Below are 23,395 nucleotides of genomic sequence, written 5' to 3' on the forward strand. Positions count from 1 at the left end.
TGCATTGTGCGCGGCTCGGGAAGCGAGATATCCGCACAGCCTTGTGAAATCAAGGTCCCCCGCTGGCGCCAAGGTCGTCGCCCAGTGGCGACGGTCAATATGCGAGGGGGCACCCTCCGTATCCTCGCACTTGTTTTTGGCTCGCGGCGAGACGCGCTACTTGCATCCTATGCGAGCATAATGCTCTTAGCAATGATCACGGGAAGCGTAGAAGGACGGCGGACGTAGCCCGTTGCATGCAGAAGGAGGGATCCGCGATTCCTGTGTTCTAAATATGCCCCATTCGACGGCTTTCATTCGTTTCGGCCTTGGAGTTTTGTGCCTTAGCCGTCCGCTGTAGCTCACTCAAATTCTACTAAGGTGACAGTTTATGCTTGTTGGTAGCACATGACATAAAAAAATATGCTCAGCAGCGCTCAATAGCGCTCGTGTTTGTTCTTGCTTGTCCCTGTGTGCTGTCGCGCTATTTTGTAGGTCGTACTCTATCCATTCAAAGCGTCTTACGGATGCTTGGACTATGCTTGTTAACCTGAACAGCGTGATTATGTTTGTCGATTTTACGGATGTACTGATCTTGAGTGTAAATATACAGGGTGTCTAGGTTAACGTGAGTCAACAGGGTCGGTACAATGCAACGATTCCTTTACACCGATAGGCACGATAAGGACATGTAATGTAGACAGCAGCTGCAGCCAAGGGTAAGGGAATGGATTCCAAGGAAATGCAAACGTAGGAGGGGTCGGCAGAGAAACGGATGAACAGATGAGGTAAGGAAGTTTGAGGGGATAAGGTGGCTGCAGCTGGAGTAAGGCAGGGTTAACTGCTGATCAATGAAAGAGGTTTTTGCCATGCAGTGGACGTAATTGGGATGATGGTGATGATGCTGTAGAGGCCCTCTAATCCGCTCCGGTGACTGCGATTGCGATTACGCACTGGTATTTTGTCACTGAAGCTACCGAAAAAGCATGATTTAGAAAACTGGAGAAGATCGAAATAATACCCCCTCCCCTTCCAATGTGACATAGCTTCTTTCAAAATGGCGGGTGTCCTGGACATTCTTGCCTCTTCACAGGCTCTGAACTAAACGCCCCAACCTCCGAAAAGAATACGATAGTATGCTGATAGCGATAGCGGATGAGCGAATCAAGGTTCGCCACGTCAGCAGCCAATAAGGGAAAGCTGCCAAGCGAGGGATATTCAAAATACTAGTTCTTGCCATGAACTTAAAGAATTTTCTGCGCTTTGTTGACAGGGGGCTAGCGAAACTTTCACAAATAATAGAGGTTGAGCAAAAAAATTATGCCATTGAATGGAAAACTTTTTTGACAGCCAATTTTAAATTGGAAATTTCCGCGTGTCATCAAGGGTTAAAAATAACAAAAAAAAATGAAAAATAATAATTGAATTTTCATGATTTAAGAACTACTCCTGCCTGCGCTGGACAACAATTAACCGCAATATTGGTTTAGCTTTAAACACCCGACCTGTGTCAATGTCATTTTTCTGTACTTGGCTCATGTTAACTGAAACACCTTGTGCATTTCTGAAACGCGTCCGTATAGCTTCGTTTGGCTACGACAAGAGGTCTGATTGCAACCCTGACAGCGAGACCTCCCTCCATACACTCAAGTTTTCGACTGTCTTTGAGTAAAAATTAAAGCGATTCTTCTCCATGAAATTTAGATGCAATTGACCGCCGCCCAATCACAGACCACTCACAACAGCCGGTTTCATGCGACGCCTAAGTTTCCCGCCAATCTGAAACGATGTCAAAACCAAAAATCTTTTTCGCACCATTATTCTAAAGATAAATCGCAATGAATCAGCAAAGAAAAAAGTCGCAGCACAGCATCCCAATGCAGTTGATATACCTCCCAAGACCCGCCGATAGAAAATTTCTTCAGCATATTGAACAATATAGTCGCAGGTGCAGCATACATAGAAGGACGTTTTGTGGTGTAAAGCTTTTTCATTGATATCTCTAGAAGATGCGCTGTTGTATAGAGGGTATTCTTATAGGCGTATTGTCTTCCTCCTCCTCAGGATCTTTCTGAAAGGTGGGAGTCAACGCGAGCACGTTTTGGATTAGGGGTGAAAACAAGTTAGCGGGTGCACGTGTATTCCAACAGTTCGCACTGCACTTTTAAGCACTTATTAGCACGCGCAACACTGCAACCAACACACATAAGCACACAATGGAGCAAAAAAGTGGAAGCTAATTTTCCTCTGTGCTTCGAAAATTCTTTGACCTTCTCTATGTTTGACAATTGCCAGTACACAGAAGAAAGCTCAAAACGGGGAAAAAAAGTATTTCAAACATGGATTTGTACGCAAATGATCATATGCTAAGAGTTTAAATAAACCCTCGGTAACATAATTCACACACCTACACAATAGCACACCTGGTCTCGAGAAGAAAACTGTGGTTTGGCTCGTTTTTCATTACATCTCGAACTGAACAATTCTTACGTTCTCAGAGTGAGCCGACATCATGTCCGTTTTTTTTTTAATTGTTATCGTTATCACAGGTAAAGCACACACACCCGCACCAAACACGAGTCATTTATTTATGCTTTATTCAAGATGCTCCTGAAGGCTCTCTAGTGTATGTATTCTACGTTATATTTTCAGTAAGTAAAAAGAAGAAAATGCACCTTGGCTGCCCCATACAAAAATTTCTTTAGACAGTGTATAGACTGTCCGTAGACTTTTTTGTATAAATTCTATAGACTTTCTATAGACAAATCCTAGAGAACAGTATATAGGCAATACAAATCCTATAGACTCTCTATAGACAATCTATAGGTTTATTGCCGTACGCTTTCAGTAGGCTTTTTCTATAGACAGGCTGTAGACTATGAATAGACAAAAGTAAATGTCTACAGCAAGGCAATATACTCTATAACAAGTATACAGACAGTCTATAGACCTTATGCGAAATGCACTGCCATCTAGCGGTTGCCGCCCGCGATCCGCCATGTTGGAGGATAACCGCCGGATTCACAGCACGTACCGGTACACGCTCGTCGCACGCGCTCGAGTTTCACCGTCCTCAAGATGCCCACATATAGCTTAGTAACTTGCTGTACGCAGAAGGGTCACAAAGACGATTAGGGAAAAAAGGCAAGAGCTCTTGATTTGAGCGCATTTTTAATTTCGGACTGCGATCCCCGACATCCGCGGCACAAATGCTGCAGAATCGTCGCTACATGTCGAGACATCGCGCAACACATTTCTTTATCGCCATGTAGCAAATGAAATTAGAAATGAGCTTTGTAGGCACGAAGAAAATATCACACAAAAGCTGTTTTTCTCCTGCGACTGCCCGTGAAGTGCTGCGATTATCGGCCTCGCAAGAGAGTAATCGTGATCAACTGTTAAGTGGTATTTGTCGCGCTTTGTGAGACCCGTCGCTCCAAGCGTTATCCGCCGCAGCGGTTACACGCGTTAATTTTTAGTGATAATATTTGTTTCGACGGAAACACTAGCAAGGGTCAAGTGCCCGTGGCACGGAACGTTTGCGCTCTGCAAGTCAGTCAATCGTTTCCCTTAGACCAGGGAAAGGTGCCTATTTTGTGGAGCGACGGCTTGTATGCATGTAGCGATTTCACTTAACCGGCTGGTTTTCACGAAGCCGTGTGCTGTGGAAAAAAAGAAAAGGACCGTGAGAGAAGCCGCTCAATCTGTACCATAGTTACAAATAGTAGCGGGAATGCATAACGCGTGTAGAATCCTGCAAAAATCTCAGGGCATAACTGCTTGCTCGTCGTGGTAAAACCATAGACACTGCTGCATTCACGGGCTACCTGTTTTTAAAGGCGATAGTCCAAGAATGATAAACACTTGTGTAGTGGGGTCGTGCGGGGGCCTAGGGGTCTATGTGACCGGTAATAATAACAAAGTGTTTTCTCTGTCTGTCTAGGGCACTAGGGCAAACTAGGGGCTCTAGGGCACTAGGGTAAACAAAGAATTGCTGTATCAACTTATCAAGGAAAATAAAAAGCGTCGCATGTTGGGAGGCCAATTTTTTTGACACTACCAACATGAGCATCAGGTTTACTATCGTTTGCTTTCGGCGCCGACGCAACACACAGAAAACCACAACAACAGCAATTCAAGCGGCATGTCCGTTCGCAAAAAGTATCGAACCAAATAAAAACTGACTCCAACTAGACCGAAATACGCACATTTTTAGACGTAAACGAAAATTACACTTGCTTCGTACATTTCTTGGCGTTCAGCGTCGGCAAACGGATGTAGGACTCCGTGAAAAACTTGTAGCTCCGTACCCGGTGGCGTTCGGAAAGTGTTTTGGACGCGTAGTAAGTGTCTGCGAAGTCACTTGGAAACTTGGGCAGCAGAAACAGGTCGACTGACCATTCAGTCATGTTTACAGGCTCAAGTGACAGGAAATAAGATTTTCGAGCCAGCACAGCAGTAAGGAAGCTAACGCAGGGCACGCCTAAATCCAGAGAGCAGAGGCGGAACGAGCTTCAGTCATCCTCCAACATGGCGGCTTTCCACTGGTTCTTCTTTTCTCCGATAGATGGCAGCAATTTTGCATAAGGCAATAAGGCCTATAGATCATTTTTGCGCTAGGCAATTTAACAAAACTTCTGTTTGGGCTAGATGGTGCATAGCTTATTTTGAAACGAGTTCAAGCGCACAACAACACGCACACAAGAGAGCAAAGACACAGGACAGGCGCTAACTTCATCTGATTTATTTGCAGGTAAGAGAGCAGATTATATACATAAATGGAGACATGCGCAGTAAAGAAACACATCGTCAGTTCACAATGCGTGCTCGAGATACCTGTACTCTGCGTGCAAAAGATTAACAGACTGTGTGAGTGACACGTCTGTTAATCTTTTGCACGCAGAGTACAGGTATCTCGAGCACGCATTGTGTACTGACGATGTGTTTCTTTACTGCGCATGTCTCCATTTATGTATATAATCTGCTCTCTTACCTGCAAATAAATCAGATGAAGTTAGCGCCTGTCCTGTGTCTTTGCTCTCTTGTGTGCGTGTTGTTGTGCGCTTGAACTCGTTTCAAAATTTGCGCTAGGCGGCTGTAATTTCAACCCGAAAGTCATTCAAAAAGTGTGCTTCAAAGACTCGCACGTTGTGAGTCATTGAGAGAGGTGTCCACGAATGCAACACTTAACTGAGCGCGCTTGCTCAGACTGTACATCCATCATACCATGTAAGCATCAAAAGGTAGCGCAGACCTACCAGGAAAAACAGACATCGCACCTATCCGGCTTCGCCGGAGGGCATAACGAGAAGGGAGTAATCATCCGTGTATGAGGAAAACGGTGGGGCGATGAAATTGAATACCTCCTGTAACCAAACATTAAAGACCGCGTTCAGATTCTGACTTCGAGACCTCGCATAGGTATGCCTTCCCGTACGCCAAAAGAAAGAAGAAAAAAAAAACACAGAGAATGCTGCTGGCGCTCGCCGAGACGCCGAAAGTGGAAGTGTACCAACACCATTGCAGTAGAATTAACACGCTATTTATTTATTTATCTCACTACACATTTGACTATATTTGATTACACATTCGCTCTAAGGAGCATTTCATTTGGATGGCGGGGCACTACAAAAGCCTGTCCGGACAGCGGATAACGTAGTTCATTGTATAAAAGCAAATGCAAGTACTAGAGTGATCTCTAGGAACAAATAAAGGTTCGCAAACGTTATCTCAATAGAACTCAAATATTAAATACAGTGGGAACAAAGTTTCCAAAGATAGTAACGATCATAATCAAGCTTGGCTGAGATGCTACATTTTTGAGTTTGAAATATGTCTCTCAGCAATGCCACGCTGCACAGTCGATTTTGTAGACCGAATTTTATCTCCGAGATATCTTGCACGTAATCGCTTCGGATGCATAGCCCTTCGGAATTTCCAGATTATTAACATTATGACCGACATCACAATCATCATCAGCCAATGCGCCATCGCCCACTCATCGCTAGCCAGCCCTATCAGGCACCAAGGGTGCCATTCTATCCGAACAAATTTCCTGATCTCATCCACTTGACTCTCAGCCGCCCCTATCTACGTGTTTCTTCCCCTCCGAATCCACTCTCGAACCATCGGTTGACTCTCCTCCAGGTTCCATGTCCCGCCCGAGTACGTTTCCTCCCCGCACGCGTCTATGTGAACAAAACGAAAGAGAAAAAAAAGAGAGAGAACAGGCATATTCTATGAGAGGAGCTGGACGTGAACCGAAAGCAAAGTGACACAAGATGCTGCTCGGCTCAGCTGCTTCTAAAAAGATCCGTGGCGGTCATAACAGTTGCGCAGCCATCGCTACGACGGATTTCATTTGAGATTCACTATGTCGTAAGACTCATTGCTCGCCCGACCGTAGACTCTTAGTGTTTACCAACTGCGCGCAAAGGAAGAAGTGATGATCTGTCGTGTCTTCGAGAGTGCCCGTGATAACGACCAATTGAGTGGGTTTTCCCCGCATAGGCCACAACACGCCCTCTTGAGGAAGCTTCAGATAAATGCGTCAAGAAACCCCAGCACATCTCTGAGCACAAGTCCCCATCTATATTGCAAAGGGAGACAAGCATTGGCATGTGTGTCCAGGAAGGATCAAGATTGTGCAGGCTTCTGTACATCACGCGGAAGTGTAGTAAACGGAGGGAGTTGCCACTTGTGTCGCTACGTGCCTTCAGGTAATAAAGGAAAGCAAAGTTGAGGCTTTAACTCGAGTGGCTTGTTCTAATTTATGGCTTCTGTTAGAGCAAACAGCCGTCACAGTGAAGCGATGCGAGTTATAGTCCGAAGGTGAAGATTCGGATAATGGTTGGCTATGATTACATCGTAACCAGCGAACGCATAATCTTGCGCACCTAAGAAGAAAAACTGGTTTATAGGGGTTTAACATCCCAAAGCGACTCAGGCTATGAGGGACGCCGTAGTGATGGGCACCGGAAATTTAGACCACCTGGGGTTGTTTAACGTGCACTGGTGATATCCACCTTAGCTGGCCTGAAGTTCACTGTCTGTGGGCAGAACAGGATCAGCACAAATTTTATTGTGCACATACTTTTTCGTCATCCTGCGATAACCGTCGCTTGAAAGGACGGTGACTATAGCAAGCTGGAAACAAGAGTTACTGCTAGCTAACAGCGGCTTGTTGATGGAGACGGCATGACTGTTATCTCTCGAATGACGCCATTTCGCTCATAACACAACATTTATGCGTAACTCGAGAACCGTTACTTAGATATTTCGTGTATTATTCGTATACTCTGTATGGTGTGTGTGCGTGTGTGTGTGTGTGGGGGGGGGGGGGGGGGGGTCAGCATCCCCAGTTTCAGCAGCCCCCCTTCGTTTTCGAGTACTTCGAAACTCATGGAAGCATTTAAAATACATTTCACGAAAAGTTTTCGAGAGTGTTGAACAATAGCTGGTATAAAAGCACAGCTTGTATTATTTATATGAAAGTTGCGTTGATTACCTCTGCAAGGACATTTCGTGTTTACACCTTACCAATATGTGATCAGCGGGAGAATACTTAGAATATCTCCCGCGCGTTGCAGTTAAGCTATAAGTGCAGTGCTTAGGCCTGACAACTTCTAATAACAACTCTCTAAAGAGTGAACGTATAGCTTCATATGTTGCATGATAACGTTTACAACCTATGTCCCTTCCTAGACATACGAGGTCTGTTAGAAAATTATCCGACCTTTGGCCGAAGAAAAAAAAACTGGCATAACTGGAGCGTTGGAAACCTAATAACCTTCAAAGTAGTCTCCTTGGGGCTCCATATACATCTCCCAGCGGTGCTGCCATTGTTGGAAGTATTCCGAAAAGGCCCTTTTCGGAATGGAATTTAGCTCTGCTGTCGTTGCAGCCATATTGTCCTTTCTTTTCTGAAATCGCGCTCCTTTCAATGGCCTCTTGATTTTAGGAAACAGCCAGAAGTCGTAGGGGGACATATCAGGAGAGTAAGGAGCCTGTTGAACTACAGGAGTCTGGTTTTTGGCCAGAAAAGTCTGAATCAAATGCGAGGAATGTGCAGGAGCAATGCCGCGAGGGATGCGCCAATTTCTTGCTGACCTCAATTCCAGTCTCTTGCGCCGCACAGCACCAACTAGGCGATGGAGAACATCCCTGTAGTACTCTTTAGTCATTCTTTGATCCTGTGGGGCGAGTACTCGTGGTGTGCCACACAGAGGGAGTCAAAAAAGAAGTCAGCATCACTTTGACATTGCTGCGCACTTGGCGGGCCTTCTTTGGTCTTGGTGACGTGGAATGCGCCCTCTGTGACGACTGGGATTTGGTTTCCGGGTCGTACCCGTACACCAAAGACTCGTAACTAGTGATTACGGCGTCGGTGAAGTCAGGGTAACTGTTTGTGGAATCCAGCATCTCCTGTGAGACTTCAACACGAAGCTGCTTTTTCTCCACCGTCAGCAGCTTCGGCACGAATTTCGCCGCAACTCTCTCCATGGCCAAATCTTCGGTGATAATGGAATGTGCAGAAAAATTGCTGATGTACACCTCTTCCGCAATTTCTCGGATAGTCACACAACAGTCCCGCATCACCACAGCGTTCACTTCGGCAATTACCTGGTAATTTAGGCATGTTGATGGCCGACCGGAGCGTGGCTCTCTCTCCACAGATGTGCGGCCGTCTTTAAACCAGTTGCACCACTGCTTAATCTGTGTGCTGCTCATAGCATCATCACCGAAAGCCGTCTGAACATTTCGAATGGTTTCCACTTGGCTATCGCCAAGTTTCTGGCAAAATTTGAGGTAGTCGCGCTGCTCCTCTCGCTCCGCCATTTTCCTAGCAACAAAAAACCGACGAGAGCACTGCGCACTGCCTCACTCAAACGCTGCTTCCCAGCGACTGACGCTATCGGCAGGCGGGAAAAAATTCGTGCATGCGCACGAGGGTTCAAGGTCGGCTGCTGTAAGCGCGCTTGTTTCATATCCATCAGGTGTTCGCAAAAAAAAAATAAAGTCGGATACTTTTCTAACAGACCTCGTATTCCCTGGCACGCTGATAGCATCGGTTTTCGGCATCTTTTTTTTCTCTATGTTTGTCTCGTTTTCATTCAAGTTTCATTGCCAGCTACTGTAGTCTCACGTAGATTACTTTTTTTTTTCATGTGAACAGTTCACACAAAAAGACATCATTGCTCCGCGACACCTTCGCCACTAAGGCATGTTGTGTGTTAAAAAAACTCACTCGCTGCTTGATACTCAGCCTGCAAAGGGAGAATCCAGCCCACAGCTGTTTCAAGTAAATCCCACGGACACCATATAGACACGATAAAATAGATACAAAGAAAGCAAATAAGACAGCCTGAGCAAAAAGCCGGAAGGCAGATTCGATTACGTAATACCCCTAAAAAAATTTCCAAATGGGCGCACGGCGGAGCTAATATAATACGGGGGCAAAAGCGGCAGTCAAAAGGACGCGGAGCCGAAGAACAGATCGCAGTTGGCGCCTTCCCTTCATTCTCTCTGTTTACCTGGACCTCTTGGTACGTAATCTTGACCAGCGCGTTCTCTTGTCTGGCGCAGCACGGCGACCACGCAGAGGGAGAGAGGGCAGCCCGGCAGACAAGATGAGGCGCTCTCCTGGTGACACAATGGCGCGGGGCAGCTGTGTGTGCACAGGTTGCGTTCGAAGCGGAAGCCCCTCCGCCACCAGTGCGTAGAGGCCCACTTGAGCTACTGCCTCCAGCCTGTGTGGTCAGCCCTTGCTGCGACTGCTGCTGGCCCCTTCCACGCACGCTATACCTTCGGCGGCTTGACTGACAGTGCCTTCGAACAGCGGGGAATTCACCAGCCGGTCTGGAGACGTCGCGCAACAAGATGACCCAAAATGGTGGGTACCGGCTGTGGCCGAACCTCTGCGGTTATACTGTAGGAGTAAGGATGCGGCAGGGTTTGTGGAGACGCAGAAAAAGTGAGTGAGTGAGTGAGTGAGTGAGTGAGTGAGTGAGTGAGTGAGGGAGTGAGTGAGTGAGTGAGTGAGTGAGTGAGTGAGTGAGTGAGTGAGTGAGTGAGTGAGTGAGTGAGTGAGTGAGTGAGTGAGTGAGTGAGTGAGTGAGTGAGTGAGTGAGTGAGTGAGTTATTGAACGAATTAGTGAGTATGAGAGTAAGGCTGTGGGCGTTAGCCAGCATGACAGCGCTGCTTCGCAAAGAGCAAGCGCTTACTATGAGGACCGCACTCTCACACTGCAGACCGCGGGCACAAAAGTTCATTAGGAAACAGATTATTTTCAGTCAGCGTGGCTACATCATGACAATTAATACAGGCTGTGACGAGGCACAATTCGCCTTTGTAATTGAAGAACATTTGCTGAATGATGAAAAGTATTTCGTATGGTATGGTATGGTATGGTATGGTATGGTATGGTATGGTATGGTATGGTATGGTATGGTATGGTATGGTATGGTATGGTATGGTATGGTATGGTATGGTATGGTATGGTATGGTATGGTGCGGTATGGCCGCTGATAAATTTTGACCGCCTGGTGTCATGCAAAACGCCAGGACAATACGCAATCATTTCTGCGATCTCAGCCCGATATTATGTCTCGGCTCGCTAAACGTGATGAAATAAAGCCGGCCATGTTGACGTAAATTCGCGTGCTGAACGCTTGAAATAACGTGTTGAAAGCAAGTCACAAGCACAGGTGGAGAATGTCGTCACGGTTTTTCCGTCTCCCTCCATGCAAGGAGGAACAGCTGCTTAAGAGACAGAGAGAGAGATCTAGGAAACATCAGCACCAAGTGCCGCAGCTGCATGGGAGCAAGGTCGCTCCTGTCTTCGTCGCACTCAGACAGATGCAGTGCACATACGCGCGCTCGAGAGTTACATTGTGAGGATGCGCCGAGCCACACGAACTGGCTGTTGCCGATTGTAATTCTGTGCTCCGTGGGTGAGAGCCATGACACGAAAAGATCCACCCTTATTAGGAGCCACGTCTGATTCCATTCCCCACTACGGTGAGTCGTCGCACGTGAACAGCTTGCTCGAATCCACAGGCCGCAGTCTGCCGCTTTGTTTTCTATTTCGATAGAATTCTGTTCTTTTCTTGCGTGATGAGAGACAGGCCTGCAGCAGTCGCTATGCACCGCATAAAAAGAACAGCGGCTCGCTGAAACAAAGACCCCTCTGTCAGTACCAACAAGCGAACCTATTTGCAAGAAGAATAACCATTCGTCAAGTGACGTATATGCACCAGCTGTCCCGACCCGTCGCCCTTAATAAGCTCTCTTTCAGGAAGGGTGTTTTGTACAGAAACAGGCCATTGCATCGCACGAAGATTGCTGCTGTTGCGACTTGTACGGCATAGCACCGGGAGGGGGAGGGGGGGGGGGGTTAATTCCATGTATTAACAGGAGGAGAGGGATTGAAGGGGGGGGGGGGGGGGGGGCTGGATGGCGCATGCCCAATGATAGCACTGTCACAAGGGTTGTAAATAGGAGGAGAGCGGGGCGCACTAGAACGTTCCCTTGGCTACTTGCCTGACCGTAGGGGGTTGCATGTTACAAACACAGTCATTTTAGTCGTTCATCCGAACTTATGGCGCGCGTTCTCGGCTAAACGCTGTGCCTATCTCACGGGTGGCTCAGCAATGGGAGTTTTACCTTTTACATGTATCTGGCCTGTCTCTCTCGTATGAGACAAAGCACGCGGTCGAAAATAGATCTCCTTGGTTGAATTTACCGAATTTTGTAGCGTTCAGACAGGGAAAATAATATAGAAGTGTGTTTACACGGCCTTGCTTTGACATTTTATTTCACGTAGGTTTTACTGCATGTGAGCACAGCTAGTGCCCTTCGCGTTTTGCGACAACAGTGACGTGTGAAACATCTGTCTAACTACCTTTATAAGAACCCTTACCAGCTCTCTTCCGACGCGGGAAAGATGCGTGCGTGCAAAGTGCAGCCTTAACTCCCCCCATTCATCACAGCTGCTACATCCGCAACACCAGCCCCAATTGCTTTCTAACATGCCCTTAGGCCAGTTTCCCTTACGAACACTAAGGCCTCACTAATCGCTGTTATGACTACTAGACCAACACATAACATCAGAAGAGTGACTCTAAGCTCTTGAATGGGTTTCGACAGAGGCAGAAGAAAGATGCGAAGGTTATTAGTCACACGATGCATAGTTTTCATTGAAAAAAAAGAAAATCAATAGCAATTTCAAGTACGCTTGACTTATTTCTTCGTAGCAAAACACAACCAGGCCCTTTTGTTCCCGGCCTTTTATTTCGTGAACTCCACAGAAGTCTAAAAGACTTAAAGGGCAACTCGAGAGGATTTCTGCGCATTTTGAATTTATCGTCGTGTGCCTTCTGCACGTCCCTGTATTAGGCGCGATAAATGCCGCTTCAATATTTTGAACAAAACATTCAAAACAACACAACACCGGATAACAAGAACCCTGAATTGTGTTTTGACCAACAGATAACGTCACGAATCGACGTCGCAGATACCGTAAAGAAATCTCTCATGTGTGCGTTGAGTGGCCCAACTGGCGACTGTAAGCGTTAACTGCTTTTACTATACGTCTGCAAAACCGAAAACAACAACAGGGTTGTTTGTGACGTCACAGACGCAAGATTGCCAGTGTAGAGTGCTTCGACTGAGGTCACGAAACGGAAAATTTTAAAATTAATTTACACTAAATGAAAACGCCGTTCGGATTTGGCATTTGGCACAAGTAATCAGAAGACAGAGGGGAACCAACGGTAAACGTTTCAATAAAATGCGTACACCTCTAAGTAACCTCCGGAGTTGCCCTTACCGCTGTACATGAGCAGTGAATGCCTTACAAACAGGCTATGCCCGCGAAGCCGATACTGGCATGCTTATCATGTTTGAATGCGCGGGGATATTACAATGTTTGCTTTATTATTACACTGAAGGACAAATTTTTGAGAATCTTCATTAGTGAGGAAATGAGTTGGCACCGATACACTGTAAACAGAAACGAGTAAAACGAAGGTAAGCTATCCTCTAGTACACTCCCTTTTATGAAAGGAAGTGCGCTGGAGGACATTTTACTCCCTTTTCACTCTCATATAGGAGTAATCGTGTTTAGAGTGCAGGCCGGTAAGAGAGATTTCGGCTTGAGGCAGGAATACGCTATGCAAGCTAAGCTTTTAAGATTATACAGCGTTGTAAACGTCCAGCCGCCGTGTACGTACAGTCTTTGCCAAAAGTAACCAGGCTGCATGGTTTGCTTCTCATTCGTATAGTAGAACTCTTATGGTTTCCCTAAAGATCAAAAAGTACTTTAAAGGTGGGGACAGGGGTTTTCCTTATCATACAGAGGTTTATAGCTTTAGGGCTGGCGTAATAGCTTTAATATACGAGTGAGGAGCAAACTGTGCAGCCTGATTATTTTTGGCAACGTCTGCACCTGGAATTCACTGTGTCGAGCAGTATTTAGTTGGGCTTTGTCGATAGTCGTGTTCTCACATGCAGAGTCGCAAGCATTCCACGAAACTTTCCTAAGTGACACTCGGAATGTGTGCTGAAGCCTGACCTTCTTTATTTTTATATTCGTATGCGGCGTCACCTGGATGACACAAGCATGCCAGCCTGCACTGCGAACCTTCAGCAAAGCTTCGCCGTTGGGACAGCCCAACTGACCTTGATGGCGTATGAGTATATAGTTGCCTAAGACTCAGGTGCGGCCGATAGACGAATACGCAAGAAAGTGCGCTTAAAATATACCTAAAAGGCACTAAAATAAAGTTGTGGGGTTTTACGTCTCGAAGCGACACACGGTCTATGAGATACGTCGTAGTGGAGGATTCCAGATAAATTTAGACAACCTGGGGTTCTTTTAATAACTGGTTTGGTTTGGTTTGGTTTATGGGGTTTAACGTCCCAAAGCGACTAAGGCTATGAGAGACGCCGTAGTGGAGGGCTCCGGAAATTTCGACCACCTGGGGTTCTTTTACGTGTCAGTGCACGTAAAAGAACCCCAGGTGGTCGAAATTTCCGGAGCCCTCCACTACGGCGTTCCTCATAGCCTTAGTCGCCGTAGTGGAGGGCTCCAGAAATTTCGACCACCTGGGGTTCTTTTAAGAACGTTCGCTGGCACAGCATATCACACAGGCGTTTTTTCATTTCGCCTCTATTACAACACGGCTGCCGCGGATGAGATCGAACCCGAAACCTTGGGATCAGCAGCCGAACGCAAAACCGCTGAAACACCGTGGCGAGTTCTCAAATATATGCTACTTTTGATGGTTTGCGCCACCTCAGTAGCATATGCGCACAGTCCGCCGCTTGCCCCGCACACATGTGGAGTCAAACTGACATAATTCGAACTTCCGGTTTATTCGAACAGAACCTTCGCTGCAGTCAATATCAAGAGTACAAAAATGCTACCCATATTTCCAGCCTCTCATAATTCAAGTCAACTCGAGAAGAGCAAAGCTGCAGGTATATTCACCTCCCTTGGCATACCCTCACTCCCAGCCGTTATTTTTCTCGCCCATGAAAGTTTATTTATTTATTTATTTATTTATTTATTTATTTATTTATTTATTTATTTATTTATTTATTTATTTATTTATTTATTTATTTATTTATTTATTTATTTATTTATTTATTTATTTATTTATTTATTTCAGTACCCTCAGGGCCCGAGGGCATTACAGAGAGGAGTGGGGTACAATAGACAAAATGAGAAAATAACAGCAGTCACTAGTAACACAAAATGTGAACAAAAATATGGCTCGCGCAAATGAGTAGGTTACAGCAAATACAATCAAACAAATTAACAGTCATTAACACGAAATTATGAGCAAAGAATAAAAGTAAAGCATACCACGCAAAAAAAACACAAGGAGCAAGTTGTTGAGAATGGCAGGAAAAAACTGGTGCCCATTTTGTCATGCCCGTAAGCGTATTCGCCAACTGCAGCCTGTACAGCCACAAGGCTTGAAACCACGGTGAATCGATCACGGTGACTGAAGATTGTCACAATGGCTTACCTAACAGGGATAATGAATCCCTAAATAACGCCTAAAAGTCTATACCAACCTATTGTTAACCATGTAATATTTAGTTTAAAATCAAAACTGATATTCCAGCGCTGTGAATAATTTGTATTAAAGTACGCAGAAAATGCTTTGAAAAATCTTAAACGGCGTTATATACCACTAAGCGTCATGATTTGAGACCTAAAAGGCAAAAAATTAAATAAATTAAATAATAAAAACAATAAAATTACAGTACAGAGAGGGGAGTCGAACGGCCGACCTTCCATACGCAACACGTGCCTGTAATCCACTGCGCCATAGCGGCGATGTCAAGCCGTCGTTCTGAATGAATATTTATAACCAGCCTTCGTGTGGCTGCTACCTTCCGGTGGGCGGCGCTGTCATCGCTGGCTGTACCGGCTGCATTTGGCGAACAGGCTGCCCGTAAACAGCAGAATTTGTGAAGGAAAAAAAAGACCAGGTTTGTTTGAAGTACCACATGAGCTGAAAAGAATAAACGGCAGTGCGCAAGAATTACATGTACTATGTGATTTATTTACAAATACTGCTGTCTCTGAGGAGAGACATAGCAGGAGTGGGTAAATACATTAGTAAAAACAAATAACATGGGAAGCATAGAGATAGATAATACAGAAGTATTAAAAACATATTAACAGGTCAAATTGTCAGGCAACTGAACAACAAACTCTTCAATTGGCAATAAACGAATTGAGCCGTCCAATCCATTCCAAATTTCAACAGTTAGCGGAAAAAAAGAAGATTTAAAACAATCTATATGTGGTTTGAAGGGAACAATCAGGTTAGTTAAAGCTGATTTAAACACAGAATGGTCACATATTTCGAAATATGTGAAAGTGGTCTATATAGAAAAGCGCACCCACGTTCACAGGCTCCAGCTACTAAAAGTAACGTTTGAAGTAATGAGCCCACCAACAGCGATTATCTCGCTCATTAAAAAGCCATTTAGGGAGCTATTCTGTTTCGTTCTGTTTCGCATCGAGTCATTGGCTGAAATCATTTCAGAGCGAGTCTGTAATCCATCGCGAGAGAGGAATACACAAATAATTAGATCTATAGCTGTTTCGTACCTTGTTATATGTCAGCACAGTAGTCCACACGAGACGGTGAAGAATGGAAGCGAAACGATGGCTGCCAAGTGACGTATAACAAGCACGAGATTTGCATACATCATCATCATCATTTATTTACCCTTAAAGGCCCTTGGCTTAGGGCATTACATAAGGTATCTAATACAGGTATCTAATAGTCTACCAAAGTCACCTATGTCTTTCAGCCTCAGAGTTTCGGGCCATGCACCATCTGTACATACTTCGCTGCCTATCGTTGCTGGTTTATTAGCGCGAGGAATGTATTACCATATGTCTCCAACTGTAAAATCCTGTATGTCAGCGATCTTCGAGAAACAGATGCCGTTTGCCTGTGAAACAGACCTCAAAATGAAGTCTTATAACCGTTCAAACCGCATTTCCCAACAACCTAACCACAATGAGACCCAACATCAATTCTATGTCAAGTACAAATGAGTACTCGTTCTTCGAAATGCTGGTCTGTTAACACAGGAAACGCCTCACCAGTTGCTCCAACAGTGACGTCAGTAAAACATTCCTGAACAGCCTCCCGCTGTTTTTGAATCGCTTGTCTTACTGGAATGCACCGCTCAGCCTCGAACAGAGAGCGCACTGCCAGCACGTCGGCGGCATCCACTACGTAGACATGTGCTCGAAAACAAAACTATCCATTACATACGAGGTAAGGAATGGGTGCGTAAAAACTGTTGAGGGCGCGCTATGTTGTGACGGATTGGCAGCAAGCCAGAAATGCCTGGCAGATAGCGAGCCCGCTGTGTGAACAGCCAGAGAAAATCTAAATCACTGTGGGTCTTCTGCATTTTCTCCATATTCCGTCCACATCAACTGCAAGAATCACATGAAGACCAAACCTCTGCATCTGCAGGCAGGCTGGAGTATGAGCGTCGCAGTGAGCGGTAACAAAAGTACGGCTTTGGTTTGCATAAAGTCGGTGTAAACATGTTTACTTCCGAAAGCCGAGAAGCTGGGCCCGTGACTCTACAAAGCTTTGTTGCATAAAATACGAGACAGGAGAATGCTGCCGACATTGAGATGAGTCATAAAGCAGCAAGCTCACCTACCTGCGTGTGCGTTAGCTTCCGAATCATGAAGTAATATGGCTTTTTCATTTTTTTTTTCATGTTCTATAGCCACGTGAGGACACATGTTTCTTCCTGAGCCTTGATACCTACGTCCGTAGCCATACCACTACACGTGCTTGCTAGAACGTCCTGTGTTCAACGGCTTCGGTAGCGGCTTTTCAGTCCTGGCGCACAGCTAAATCGAAACACGAACTGTAAAACCCTTACACAGTGAGGATGAAAAATTGTATTACAACTAACACCCGGCATTAGTGAGGTTCCAAGAAAATGAGAGTTGTAACAGTGTCAACGTCCGTCCGTGTCACGAGAAGACAGATGACACACCTGCCACAGTGGGCAGGCGGCGATGAAATTGATTCAAATAAATTCAGTGCCTCCCGGGTGTGCAAAAATTAGCCTTACGAGAGCTCGGGAAGAGCAACCTGGGTTTCACACGCCCCACAGGAGGCTGTGCTTGAAGCAGTCACCTGCCAGTGCGGTGGCGCATCGCTTAAACGCTGCGACACTGCACCAGTAGTGGTATGAGGACTTCCGCGGTATATGAATCTATGAAGGGGAGTACTTGGGCGGGAGGGATCTCTGAAGCTATCATCGAATTGTACTTTGAAGGGCAGCTTAAGCATCGTCCAAGTTTCTGAGCATGTTTTAGCATGTTTCGCAAACTAAACCAGCTTCTCGCGAAAAATTTTCTCGTCTGTGCTTATTTCGTAAAATCTTGTATACTTGTCTCATTCTTCGCACTGATCGCAATTATCCACCTTTTTGCGCCTCGTCGCTTCTGGACCACTCTCACATAGTTTGAATTTGTTATTTAAGTGTGACGAAAACGTGCGGTGACTCCGTCATTCAGCCGGACCTCTTAAGACTAAAGCCATATACCCGAACAACCTGCCACCATTGAAGACGTCTTCTGCGCACCACATTAGCTGCTGTTTGATACACAAAACGTTAACTGGCCTGACGTTTTCATTTCTTTTATTTGTTGCATTTTCCTTGTAATACTCCATCGACTCCTCCTTGTAATGCCTCTGGCCTTGAGGTTAACATAAACGAAAACAACTAAAACAAAAGAACGAACAAACAAATAAATAAGAATAGAACATGTAGGATATGTGGGTCCTTCGTCTTAACAGCACAAATTTCCGGCTTTGCTGCTTGGACACGTAGCGATGTTCTTGTAGTCCCCAAGAACTCCTGAGTTTTGGAGGTGTAAAGACAACAGTTCTTTTCAACCTCGAGGGGTTTGGAGCTGTGGTGACGGAAAATGAGCCCAGATACAGTGCGAAATGTGCTAGTGCATGTCGCGAAACCAAAACCAGAGCGCTGTACATTTTCCTCCAAAAAACTGTACATAGTGTACCATTTACTTACGACTACACGCGTAACAAAACCCATTTTTTCGTTGAAGCCGGGAACACTTTTACGGGCGCAACATCCATCATAAATTTTGAAAAGCGTTGGCTTCAGCTGACCTTTACTCTGAGTGCCAGACAAACTAATAGCTTGCCCACCTCCCGTTATCCTTTTTCTGCGCTCTCTGTTTCGGAAGTTTTCTCGGTTATTACGTTCCAAGGAAATTAGAGTCATTACCACAGAAATCTCATGGTATACAGCAACAGGTGTGAAATAAATGCCACTGAATAGTGCGCATGCGGCAATTATACTGCGCACTCCGTGCTTTCAAAGGTTGCCTCCTTGCAAAGATTGATCAGCCGACAAACAATGAAGACCCCGCACAAGAAGGGTGGTCGATAGGACAACGCTGGACTCACAGCTTTTTTGTATTTCGATGAAAAACCCTACAACAAAGCAGTGGCGCATGCGTCTTGCAAGTAGAAACTAGAGCAAGACGCATGAGCGGGTGTGCTGTTGTGAAGTTTACATCGAATCATAGAGCAGCATTGTGTTTACAGCCTTTGTTCTTGTTCCCCGTCTCTTTTCTTATTCTAAGAATTGCTTTGGTTTTTTTTTTTTGGGAGGGGGGGGGGGGGGGGGGTATGGAGATTTAACGTCCAAAAGCGACTTCGGCTATGAGGGACACCGTAGTGAAGGGCTCCGGAAATTACCTGGGGTTCTTTAACGAGCATTGACATCGCATGCGTACCAACTCGGCAAGGCTTCCGTTCTTATGATGTTGGCTTCTTTGACATGCTGTGACAGGCCAACGAAGTAGCGCAGAGTTAAATGCGTACGAATAAATGGAATTACGCAGCACTAGTATGATGTTTAGATAGCCCACACAATGGCGAATACAGTCGTAGAGCACGTGACATCAGTCGGACACTAAATAGATTGGCAAGAAGCAAAGATAGTGAAAACAACAAAACGCGTCAGCACGCCTTCATCTCGACTCCATTATCGCCCAGACACCGGCTCACACTCACCCCAAATCGGCCTCACGGAAATCTCAACCAGGTCTATGCCAGATCGCTACGACAGATTCATAAGAATCTATAACGGCTTTCTAAAAAGTTTCAGCGCGCATCAGATTTCCGGCGTCTAAGGAATTTTAATCAAATGTCAGAGGCGAATGCTCCGTTCGGTGCCCTGGACATCAGTATCAATGACGTGCGCGGATTTCGTCAATGCAGAAATGCATTGCGTGAATCCGCATTGAGAAAATGTTTCAATTCAATTCAATTCAATTTATTTCGCATTTTTTACAATAATACAAAAATGCGAGGGCAAGCAACAAAAAGCTGCTGATTAGCAGCTTGACGAAGGATGCTGCCCCTGTATTACAAATGTATTACAAATGCATGCGAACACAAGTTCGTCCACACTTGTGTTCCCTCTGACGAGCTTACATGGGTGACAAGCAGGGCCGAATCTCACTTGGACAGCAATAAAAAGCACCCATGTCTTTACTAGCGTACTTCGCATACGTTGCCATGTACAGCACTTACACCAAATGCATGGTCGTTTTAGGTGGAGCATACCCAGCTCTTTGCACATCAGCAACTAGGGCCATCTGTCGGCCACCAGTAGCGGATACCATGCAACTCAATGGGGATATTTTTGGACATGCAAACTTTAGAAAACGAGAGAGACTCGATAATTCTTATCGAACACGGTGATCAGTATGGCCGGCTCTTCCTTCTCGCTGAAAAAATTGATCTATAAAATGCACCCTGGGCTCACATCAACCATTTCCGACAGCCATAGCAATAAACGAGATCTACCAGACATTCGAAATTCCTGCGGTAATTTTGAGTGTTAGTGCCACCCGGCCCGAGGTGGCAACCGTGTGAACTAGCAACGTTTGTCCAGGTTTTCTAGGTTTGGGAGATATCCCCGACAGGTTACATGGGTTTCTATGGCCAACCAGCAAGCATGCATTTCTGCAGCAGTTGCACCTATATCCTCGCATGTGTATCTGCAATGATACCATTGTTTTCGCACACGGGGTTTTTGCCTTGTACGCGGGGTCCCAAAATCAGGCCGACAAACTAACCGGCTTCCGGTGACCGTTTCCTACAGACAAAACTACAAAGTGAGGCCACTGGTGCGTTCATGAATTTTAGTGCGTTAGCCACAATGCAAAAACTCCACCTTGTTAAGCTCTTCCTTGGCATGTTTTGGAAACAAATTTCGTTTCGCACACAAAAGAGGATCATATAGCTTATTACTGCCAGTGACGTCTTGCGAAAAGCAACATCAGCGTACTTCTTTATTCTCTTGCACGGTACGTCATATTGGGAAATAAAAGCCGCCAGTTTTTTTTTTTTTTTATGCAAGTTGCCCGAGAAAAAAAGAACAATTTGTACAGTCGCCCTTAATCGAGTCTTGTGGTGTCGAACTAACCCGTGAATGCCTTTACAGCTCCTGGCATTCCTTTATCGTTGTTCTTGATCCCCGAAAATCACCTCTTACTTGTTCTACATAAAACGCATTCTCGAGCCTTTCGCTTAAGCAGTAAACGCCTTCGATCCCTCGTTTTTCGAAGCACGAAACTCGGTGCGCGACTTTTCGCCTGGTTGTTCAGACTCGCTTCGAAGACATTACCATCACGCGTGCCAACTAGCCGTTTTCTTCCGAAAAGGTCACACACGCACACATCGGCGCGCAAGCAGAGGGCTCCTACACGCAGCAAGAGATGCCAGTATGACAGCGAGTCATTCCTTGACTTTTCCCTCGCTCTCTTTTTACAGTTGTCATATGACTAGTCCGATTTCCTTTCGACGCTCATATTTCATATCCTCCCACTTCACAATTTTTCGCGGCGACCTTTTGTATTTCTCGACGATCTCTATCTGCTGCACATCATCAGTGGATTCGGAATGCACAAACCCTGAGCCATGTACATGTTTGCTGCAGAACAATCAATTCGACCCTGCACTGCGATCTGCTAAACATCATAAGGATCGTCATGGAAGATATTTTCTTTTGATCCGGCAAGAAGTTAAGAAAAATGGATAATTTTCCTGTCTAGCCAGCCTAAGCTCGTTGAGGTTTCCCAAACATCGCTAGCGAGAAATTTACTGCACTTTCCACCTTAGAGAAGAAACTGCCACGGAGTGAGCGAGAACGGAGAAGAGGTCACTCGTAATATGCGTTAGGCTGTATACTTCGAGTTAGTTTTTCAAAAACTGCCAGCAATCCCTCGTTGTTGTCGTCTTTCTTCTGAATTCCTTCTGAACTGCAGCAGCATCTACACGTGCAAATTTTCTAATGCAGATCGTCGTAGGCGAAGACCTCTCATGCGTATGGCTGAGCTCACAGATTACCCGGCTACAGAAAAGAACGCCATTCCGCTAAGGAGATCCCTAATGCGTCCGAACATGTTTCACAACCAACGTTTATCACAAACTGCACTTACGCATATTTCCTTATGCACTTAGGCGCTATTTTGAACTACTTGGGGGTCGTATTGTAGCTTACCTTCGAAGAATAATAATATAAAAATATCTTCCAGCCCTGTGGTTGTTGCATAGCCCAACTCTCAAGGTCAAGCTACACGGAACACAGTTTCACCTGAAAAGCTTAGATAGCCACCGCATTAGCTTTGTGGTTAGAGTACCGTACGCGACATGGGGAAATCGTTGGTTCGGATCTCACGAGCGGAATGTGGCTTTCTTTTCTGATACTTTCTGCCGAATTACTTTCTATCCAAAAAAGAAAAAGAAAAAGATTACGCTATTAATTTCTCATGTGATCAACAATGTTGAATGACCCACAAAGAAAAGAATGGATAGTAGATACGCACACAACGCTGTCTCTTACCTTGTCTTGCTATGCTGCGAGAACCAACAACGTAATACCAACTAGCCCAACAGAAAACGATGATTAACGCTGCCATTAAAGAGAAAACCTCTACCCTAGGCTTTCTTAGCTTTCAATTACTGCTTGCTTCGTTCATGTGCAAATAAAAAAATGAGACCTTTTCAAAAAGAGGTGCTCTTAGTACAGAAAAGAGTTGAGGACGAAGCTCCCTCACGTTCCCCACAGCCTAGGAAACCAGTTTTCCCGAGGGCCATGAAAAGGTCTTTATTTAAATTCTTGCCTGAATACCAGCAGCGAAAAAGCCGACAACATTTTGCCTCATAACTTCATTGTATTGACGGCTGCATTAGGCTGAAAGGGTAAACGGCTGGCATCTGTATTACTCAGCTACTGCGCATCCAATGTGGACAGAGGGCATTGAGGATGGCATTCTTGGCAGCACAAAACAAACAAGAGACAGGACGCAAGCTTCAGATCCTTTACCCATATTTCGACAACAGGACTTGTTTTCTTCTCAGCAAGTTGTGGTTATAGGTCCTACACTCCGAGGAGGGTTGGGGGAAGGATTAAAGGCGTGGTGCGGGGAGGATGGTAAAGTGTAGAACTCGAACTGGAACCAGCTTTTGTCCAGACAGATAGTCGCGACACCTAGGATCTATAAGAGAGAAGCCGGGTGAACACGAAAAAAAGTGAACACACTCACAACACACAATGATCGTTCGGTCAATATAATTTTTTCTTGCCCCCTCCCTCCCATGACCATGGTCCTTGTGGTGGACTGGATGTGGTGGAAACAGGGCGGCTAGCGGCAGCTCCGTGAGCGAACCAGCCATTACTGTGATTGGCCGTTAGCTTCTTCACCTCCTGTTGCTTTTGTCGTCATCTGGCCGTGACGTCAAAAAAAAGAGAAAAGAGGCGACGTGAACGGTTGCAAAATACGGCCCGATGTCTCTTTGA

At 45.5% G+C, this 23,395-nt stretch overlaps 1 protein-coding gene across 2 annotated transcripts in view; it reads left to right on the forward strand.

The window, feature by feature from the left end:
- The window catches only part of LOC149358236 (solute carrier organic anion transporter family member 74D-like), a 62,168-nt gene that overhangs the window by 26,302 nt on the left and 12,471 nt on the right, over window positions 1-23,395 (forward strand). Inside the window, exon 2 of one of the 2 annotated variants that reach the window (XM_089570290.1) lies at window positions 9,565-9,871. In XM_089570290.1, coding sequence (XP_089426416.1) covers window positions 9,859-9,871 — 13 coding nt within the window. In that variant the 5' untranslated portion in view covers window positions 9,565-9,858. Of the gene's footprint in view, window positions 1-9,564; window positions 9,872-10,847; window positions 11,000-23,395 lie in introns of those variants that run through there. The other variant, XM_089570289.1, reaches the window with a different exon arrangement.

The sequence above is a fragment of the Amblyomma mixtum genome, chromosome 2 (assembly GCF_055824585.1).
Source record: "Amblyomma mixtum isolate Tamu chromosome 2, ASM5582458v1, whole genome shotgun sequence".
Classification (NCBI taxonomy): domain Eukaryota; kingdom Metazoa; phylum Arthropoda; class Arachnida; order Ixodida; family Ixodidae; genus Amblyomma; species Amblyomma mixtum.